Source organism: Orycteropus afer, unplaced genomic scaffold, assembly GCF_000298275.1.
Source record: "Orycteropus afer afer isolate SDZICR_OR568_19922 unplaced genomic scaffold, OryAfe1.0 scaffold00026, whole genome shotgun sequence".
Classification (NCBI taxonomy): Eukaryota; Metazoa; Chordata; class Mammalia; order Tubulidentata; family Orycteropodidae; genus Orycteropus; species Orycteropus afer.
The window spans coordinates 1,279,084-1,288,079 of NW_006921613.1; the positions used below are offsets into that span (position 1 = coordinate 1,279,084).

At 41.4% G+C, this 8,996-nt stretch overlaps 1 protein-coding gene across 1 annotated transcript in view; it reads left to right on the plus strand.

Annotated features, from left to right (window-relative positions):
- The first annotated feature begins 3,006 nt into the window (after positions 1-3,006).
- DNAAF4 (dynein axonemal assembly factor 4) overlaps positions 3,007-8,996 on the plus strand; it is a 63,228-nt gene continuing 57,238 nt past the window's right edge. Inside the window, exons 1-2 of the mRNA XM_007935148.2 lie at positions 3,007-3,129; positions 3,438-3,585. Of these exons, the coding sequence (XP_007933339.1) occupies positions 3,007-3,129; positions 3,438-3,585 (271 nt within the window). The remainder of the gene's footprint in view (positions 3,130-3,437; positions 3,586-8,996) is intronic.

Genomic DNA, 8,996 nt, shown 5'->3' on the forward strand with positions numbered 1-8,996 from the left:
GATGTTGAAAAGATTTGTTGAAGTCCTACAGCTGATACCTGCAAATATTGACCTTGTTTGGAAAGAAGGTATTTTAAGGTGTTAATGAAGCCAGCTTTTTTTTTTTTTTTTTTTTAAAGGTATTACCTTTAAGGTCAGTTAAGCTAGAGAAGAAGCCTCTTATCCCTTCTGGGGATGGAACCTAAAAAACCCAAACACGCCGCCATCAAGTTGAATCTGACTCATAGCGACCCCTCCTTGGGTTTCTGAGGCGGTATCACTATGGAAGTAGATTGCCCAAACTTCTTTCTGAGGAGTGGCTGGTGGGTTTGAACCGCCAGCCTTCTGGTTAGCAGTCAAGTGTCTTAGGCACTATGCCACCAGAGCTCCTGGGATGGAACCTAGGGGCACCATAAGCACCATAATAAAAAAATGAGGGACTCATTACCAAACTGAGTGGTGTGCTTATAAAAGAGAAGAAACATGGAGATACTGAGGAAAAATGACCATGAAACAACATTTATGCTGCAGCTGCTAGCCAGAAAAGCATGGGGCTGCCAGAAACTAGGAGAGAGAAGAAAGGATCTTCCCCCAAAGACTTGTGAGGGAAAATGGGTCCTGCTGACACCCTGAATTCAGACTAATGGGCTTCAAAACTATGATACTGAAATAGGATCAAACACGGGTCCCTGCCTGGTGCGCAGTCAGGCCAAAACAGTTTACACACCGAGTGATTTAGAGGAGAGAAAATTATTTATTGCAAAGCGGCAATACAAGGAGCAGGGGTACCCCTACCCAGATCTGGCTCCCCAAAACTCCATCAAATTACGGTTTTGTAGGTTTCAGAAGAGAGGGTTATAAAATTTCAGGAATTTGGGTATGAGATGGTTGACAATTGGCTGAAATTTCCTTCGCCTTGATTTAAAGGGACAGTAGCGTTTTGAGCCAGTGCGCTTACTGGATGAGTCACACTGGCTTCCTGTCAGCAGCTGATTGGGGCTTAGGCAGAGGAGAGAGTTAGTTCCCAGTAACTTTGTTCCTCTCTGCCCCACTGCACTGTCCATGGGCCAGAGTTAATTTTCAAGTTGTTTTCTAAGACACATTAACACGTTTATCACCTGTGGCTAAGGAAATAGCAGGAAAGAATGTTTTTTTTTTTCCATTCAGTTCTTAAGGAACTGAGCTTATCATATTTACTCATCTGTCTCCTGGGAAACCCAAGGAGGGGTCCTTATGAGTCAGGTGACTCAACCATGGCACATAACAACAACAACAACAAAACACAACAACATCTGTCTCCAACCAGGGTCCTATGTGTTTACTCATCTATCTCCATGGGGTCTGGGGTGGGAAATAGTTGAGGGGAATTAAGTTTACTTATCTATTCCCATCTAGGGGCCTATCTGTTCCAATTACCTGTTTTAACCAGGGTGGGGAAATAGTTTTGACTTTACTCGGTTTCAATACCATAAATTTATATTTTTATAAGCCACCAGAGTTTTAGTACTTTGTTCAGTCAGCCTTAGGAAACTAATACAGGACCCAAAGGGGTAAAATGCCTGCGGGGGAAAAAAAAATCATAGCTTTTATCGCAATTAGGGACACAAGAGAGGGGAAGATGTCTAAGATGAAAAAAGATTTTTTCCCCCAAGTCTCTTATTCCTAAACTTTCCTTAAGAAATTCCTCAGGTGCTTTGAGACTTGTGTTAAAAGCCTCCAAGAGCAGAGTTTAAAATCTAAACCCCTGTTGTTGTTGTTGTCATTTGTCACGGAGTCAGACACGACTCATAGTGACCCCTCAGACTCATAGTGACCCCTCAGACTCATAGTGACCCCTCATTGGGTTTCGGAGGTGGTATCACTAGGTGGCAAGTTAATTTGTAGATACTTAATTATCATGTAAATCCACTGAGTTAGCATCAGCTTCCAGTAATTTATACACCGTGTCTACAGAAAGCAGCTAATGGGAAAGGACTATGGAATAGGAGTTAAAACTGTTAGAATGTTAATCACTGTCTTTGCATCAGTGGGTTTGAGTCTGATTCCATAAGTAAGTATATAGTGTAGGCTGAAACGATATGATTTTCAAGTTTCCTTCCCAGGGCAAGGGTTCAAAGTCTACTTGAATAATTGCAAAATATATCTGCATGAATTCAATTTATCCTACTTACTTGCTGCAGCAAGTAATTTGTAATGTGTGAGTCACAAAGTGGTTTCCCCACAGTTCTCAAAACCTGGAATACTCTTCCAGTTACTGATGAGTCAGTTGCAGCTAATAGTGACCCATGTGTGCCAGAGAACTGTGCTCCATATGGTTTTTGGCAGTTGATTTTTTTTTGGGGGGTAGATCACCAGGCCTTTCTTCCTAGGCACCTCTTCGTGGACTCAAACCTCCAATCTTCCCAAGTTAACTCTGTTGTTGTATGCCGTGGAGTTGACTCCGACTCGTAGAAACTCACTGGGGCTTTTGGTGGCCTTACAGTTAACAGGAATTGGAGCACTACAATAGTGCAAGCAAGCTACTAGGCCAGGCTTTCCGTCAGATCGAAATATTTTCAAGCCAGAAATATCAAACGGTGTGAATTCCTTCCTATAGCCTCTGTCACAACAACAACAAAGGCCAGGGCTGCAAAAGGGCTTGGACTTCGCATCTGCTCCTCGCTGGTTGCGCTTTCCTACCCCTAAGCCCACATCCCTTCTTTACAGTTTCAGGCATCAAGTTCTTTTCTATCTTAGGTAGAAGATGTGGGCCTCCTTCGGAAATTCGCGCGTGCTGCAAGGAAGCGGGTAAAACCCCAAAATAAGACCTAACACCACTTCCTTTGCACTCAGGCAGTCTCGATGGCGGGCCTGCAGGGCGACAGAAGATGCTCGCGCAGGTCGATCAGTGACTGCGAGGCGCTGGGCCTGACCTGACCCGGAAGGACTTGCGCGCGCGGTGACCCCCCCTCCCCCGCCAGCTTCCTTAGCAACTGAGCCCGCGCGAGCAGCGAACAGCTGTGATACACGTTGGGTCTGCCTCCCAGGATGCCGCTTCAAGTTAGCGATTACAGCTGGCAGCAAACCGAGACTGCAGTCTTTCTCTCTCTGCCTCTCCGAGGTGTCTGCGTCAGAGACGTAGACGTGTTCTGCACGGAAAACTATCTGAAGGTAGAAATGCAATCATGCGGGCCAGGTTACTGGGGGTGTGGTCCTAAGCGTCTAAGAGAGCGAGGCTGGGCATACGCAACAGGCACATGCTTGCAGATAACCATCCTAAATTTTTAATCCTATTTTAAAATGAATTCCATGCATCTTATCAGTAGCTTCCTCATACACCTTACTAATTATTCACGATATGGAAGAAATTTAATGGACATTTAAGAAAATGATTTTTACCTCTTTATCAATTATTTTTTAACGTATATATTTTTAATTTATGTAATTAAATTAACTTCTCTTTTTCCCTTTCTAAATAGGTCAACTTTCCTCCATTTTTATTTGAGGCGTTTTTGTATGCTCCCATAGATGATGAGAGCAGCAAAGCCAAGGTTGGTAATGATGCTATTGTCTTTACCTTGTATAAAAAAGAAGCGGCCATGTGGGAGAACCTTTCTGTATCAGGTGGTAAGTTCATTATTAAAAGATGCTCTTTTGCTTGTGCATTTTCTATTTTATACTTTTTTAAAAATTCTGTTTTTGTAACAACTATATTGCCCTTCTAGGAAAAAAAGAAAAAAAGCACAGCAGCCTGACTTTAATGAGATAGTGCTTCAGCCATCACTTAAATAAACTCAAAAGATTGAATTATTCAAAAGTAGAGCACATTGATAATTGCCTATAGACAGATGTGGATCTGAATCTCAGCAGGGAGACATCCCCTCCCACCTCATATGACGTTTATTGAGCACTTACTTTGTGTTAGGTATTAGCACATTTATTAATCCTCGAAAGAACCTTATCACTTAGGTAATACTGCCCATTTTTATGGATGAGGCCACTGAGGCGTAGAAAGGTTGAGTAACTGGTAATGCTCACAGATAGTAAGTGGCAAAGTTGGAACTAGAACTTTAGTAATTTAACTCTAGAGCATTGGTACTCAACCCTGGTGACATCTGTAATAAGGGAAAAGAGACTCCAGATTCAAACAGGTTCAATAGATGCACTTTTATTAAGCCTTGGACAAGACAAAGACAAAATAAAGACAGTCATCCAGGATGAGGGAAACCATCAGCATGTACACAGTACACAAAGCTGAATGGAGTCTACTGAGTGATGGCCATGGAGCTAATTTTATGTGGTTTGAAAAAAAGAGAATCATCACAAGATCATGACTGGTGGCCATCTGATTTGATTCAGTGAGTCTGTGATGGGGTGCAGAGTAATGTTGCAAAACAGAGTGCTCTAAAGTCTTTAATTTCTTTCAACTCTTGCTATGCTTTATTTTGAAGTAAGAAAGGACCAAAACCATCATCTATTATAACAGCTTATTTTAAACTAAACAAATGAAGAGAGAGAGGGAAAAAAAAAAAAAAAAAAACTCCCCAGGTTATTCTGATACCTGGCTAGGTTTGAGAATCATTGATCTAGACATTTGCCTATGTATCTCTCCTGATAGCTGACAGGTTTCCTAAGGAAATGTTTTGTCCACTAGCTTTTTAGGATACCAATGAAGGTCATATCAGAAAACCTGTCATTTTCTCTCACAATGTATTTTCTGATGTGAAATACTTTATACTATATCAAATTCTCTTCTTAACCTGATGGACACCTTATTCAGGGGTAGGGAAGGAATTTACTTTCCTAATCATGGTCTTCCTGTCTGTTTTACACAGTTTTCATCATCTAAGCCGTTTGGTGTATATACTATATCAAATTCTCTTCTTAACCTGATGGATACTTTATCCAGGGGTGGGGAAGGAATTTACTTTCCTAATCATGGTCTTCCTGTCTGTTTTACACAGTTTTCATCATCTAAGGCATTTGGCTGCCAACCGAAAGTTTGATGATTTCAACCCACCAGCTGCTCTGAGGGAGAAAGATGAGGCAGTCTGCTTTTGTAAAGATTTACACCTTGGAAACACTATGGGGCAGTTCTACTCTGTCCTATATAGTCACTGTGAGTCAGAAATGACTTGATGGCAGTGAGTTTGGTTTTTGGCTTGGTTTTCATTGAAAAGCTAATTGATTCTCCTCTTTTATAGTTATGTGGTCAACTTTTCCAGAGGTTGGCTATTTAAACAAGGGGTTGGCAAACTTTCTATAAAGGGCCAGATAGTATTTTAGGCTTTGCAGGCCATATAGTCTGTTGCAGTTAGTTGGCTATGCAGTTGTAGCATGAAGTCAGCCATAGACCATATGTAAATGAATGAACATGGTTTTACATATACACACACATACACATATTTTTCTTTTTCTTTTTCTTTTTTTGGTGGCATAGTACCTAAGGCATTTGACTGCTAACCAGAAGGCTGGCAGTTCAAATCCACCAGCCACTCCTCAGAAGGAAAATTGGGCAATCTACTTCTGTAGTGATGCCGCCTCAGAAACCCAAGGAGGGGTTGCTATGAGTTGGCTCTGACTCGATGGCAGTGAGTTTGGTTTTGGTTTGGTATTGTGATTTGGGTGAAAATTTACAGAGCAAATTCGTTTTCCATACAGCCCTGCATACACATTTTGTTTCATGACATTGACTGCAGTGTCCCACAAAGTAACAGCTCTCTTCCCACTTCTTCCCTATAGTTACAGTTACTTCTTTCCTATTTGCTTCTTTCCTGTGCATTCCTGCTCCCTGAGCTATCTCCATGTGCAAACACTCCCCTTCTGTTCTCTGATAGTTGATTGCTCCAAGGAGTGTATCTTTCTGATGTAAATATTCACCCCATATGCCTGTCTGTTGTTTAGCTGGAAGCCAGAGGAGTGAGTTCAGTTCCATAGCTGAAGGGTAGCTAGGGGCCATAGTGTCAGGGGTCTCACCAGGCTCTATCAGACCAGTAAACCTGGTCTTTTTGTCTGATTTTGAGTTTTGTTCCACATTGTTTTTCCACTGTATCCAGGATCTCCTGCACTGATCCCTTTCCAAGTGGTTGACACTGGTAGCTGGTTACCATCTAATTCTTGGAACCTTATGGGTCATATAGGCTGAGAATCACACAGTCTATGAGTCCCTTGGACTAATTGTTACCAGAGCATGGTTGTATTTTACTACAACTTTCTTATATACACTGAAATTTGAATTTCATCAATTTTTTTGTGGCACAAAATAGTATTTTTTCAACCATTTAAAAATATGAAAATCATTCTTAGGAAAATAGCAGGCTGGATTTGAGGCCATACTTTGCCAACCCCTGATTTAGACTATTTGAAAGTCTTATAACTAATTAATATAACAACTAGTGAACATTGATTCTGCTTCAGAAACCAGGTTTGAGACTCCTTTATAAATCAAACTCAGTTTAACTTAGTTATCTAGTGCTACTGTAACAGAAATACCACAAATGGGTAGTTTTAACGAACAGAAATTTATTTTCTCTCAGTTTAGGAGGCTAGAAGTGTGAATTTAGAGCACCAGCTGTAGGAGAAGGCTCTCTGCCCACTCTTTTCAGCTTCTCTTCCTAGGTTCCTTGGCAATCCATGTGGCGTATCTTCCCCTCCCTTTGTGTTTGCTTGCTTAATCTGTTATACAAGAGATTGATTTGAGACAAACCCCACGCCAATACTACATGTAATTCAACGAGAATATTTATTTAAATAATATTTTTTTCACATAAAGTATTATGGAACTCCAATCTATATACTAAACCTATCTGCCTTGAATCATATTTGCCCCATCTTTTCCTGAAGTTCTTTCTTCATTTCCTTTAGGTGTGGAATATTTAATTTGGAAAATTGATGCTCTTTATTTATTTATTCATTTATTGTGATTTCGGTGAAAGTTTACAGAGCAAATTCACTTTCCATACAGGAGTTCATGCACACATTATCTCATGACATTGACTACAATTTACTCCAATGCAACATCTCCCCTCCCACTTCCTCCCGATAGTTACCTCTTCCCTGTGCACTCCTGCCCTCTGAGCTGTCTCCTTGTGGATAAACAGCCCTTTTTTCTCCCATAATTGTTCTCTCCAAGGAGTGTATCTACCTCAGGTAAATGTTCAAGTCCTATGTCTGTTTTTTGTTTGGCTGGAAGCCACAGGTGTGGGTTTAGTTCCAGACCTGAAGGGCAGCTAGGGGCCATAGTCTCAGTGGTTCCACCAGGCTCTATTGGACCAGCAAACCTGGTCCCCCCCCCCTTTTTTTTTTTCTCCAAATGATTTTGAGTTTCACAGGAAGCCACAGGTGTGCGTTCAGTTCCAGACCTGAAGGGCAGCTGCTAGGGGCCATAGTCTCATTGGTTGCATCAGGCTCTATCAGACCAGCAAACCTGGTCCCCCCCTTTTTTTTTCTCTGGTCCTCCCTTTTTTTTTTTTCCAAATGATTTTGAGTTTTGTTCCACATTGTTCTCCCTCTCTATCCAGGATCTCCTACATAGATCCCCCTTCGAGTGGTTGACAGTGGTAGCCGGGCATCATCTGGTTCTTCTGGTCTCATACTCTTATAGGCTGTGGATTACATGGTGTACCGGTCGCTAGGACTAATGGTTTCCGTGAATCTTTGGTTTTCTTCATTCTTTTTTCTGGATGAAGAGAGACCCATTGTTGCATTTAGTTGGCTGCTTGCAAGCTTTTACGAGCCCAGTTGCTACTCACCAAAGTAGGAGGTGGAACAAAGTTTTGTGTAGTATATTATGCCAATTGAGCTTGATATCCCCTGCAACTATGGTCATGAACCCACAGGTTCAACTACTCGCTCCTTCTGAGTAGCTGGCTGTGACCAAGAAGTGACTACAACCTTGTCCCTTGTCAGCTCTACTACACATCTGGGAATTCTTACAGAACATATAAATATACTTGTAGAACCATTGTCTGCCAATCCTATACATGGTCTTGGGTACACTCCCTACTGCATAGACATACCTAATAGTTCAGCCTGTCCACCCATCTATTCACACATATACCTGTGTTTGCCTTCAATGATAATGCAGTACTGTATATACAAAATTATTATTTCTGCTCTTGAAGTTGGTTAAACTCTTGTTCTTCTTGTTATTTATTAACTAGAAGAAGAATTGGGAGAGGCTTCTAGACTTAGCTTCCAGTCCTTAGACTTACTCTAGTCCTAATTCCCAGCCAAGATCTTGAATGAGTGAAAATTATATATCCTTTGGCGCTCTGGTGAAGTAATGCCTAAGGCATTTGACTGCTAACCAAAAGGCTGGAGGTTCAAACCTACCAGCCACTCCTTGGAAGGAAGATTGGGTAATCTCCTTCCATAGAGATGTTGTTGTTGTTATGTGCCATCGAGTCGGACCCGACTTACAGTGACCCCTCCTTGGGTTTCCGAGGCGGTATCTACTTCAGTATCACTACGGAAGTAGATTGCCTGACCTTCCTTCTAAGGAGTGGCTGGTGGGTTTGAACCGCCAGCCTTCTGGTTAGCAGTCAAGTGCCTTAGGCACTGAGGGGTTGCTATGAGTCGAATCGAATCGACTCAATGGCAGTGAGTTTTTTGAGTTTAACTGAGATTTAATACTTCCTTCAATTATGGATATAGATAACAAGTAACAGTGGTATCAACAGAAATCATAAATAGTTTCATATCACAGATACCTCTATTTTTTATACTCATTACTACTTAGAAATTATTTATTAGATTTACTGCTATATATTATTTAATGCGTTAATAAAGAAACACTTTTTTTTTTTTTAATTGTGATTTGGGTGAAGGTTTACAGAGTAAATTTACTTTCCATACAGTGGTTCACATGTACTTTGTCTCATGACATTAACCACAGTTTACCACAATGCAACAGCTCCCCTCCCACTTCCTCCCCATAGTTACCTCTTCTCTGTGTCCATCCCTCCATGCACTCCTGCCCCCTGAGCTGTCTCCCTGTGCATAAGCAGCCCTTCTTTCTCCCATGATTGTTCTCTCCA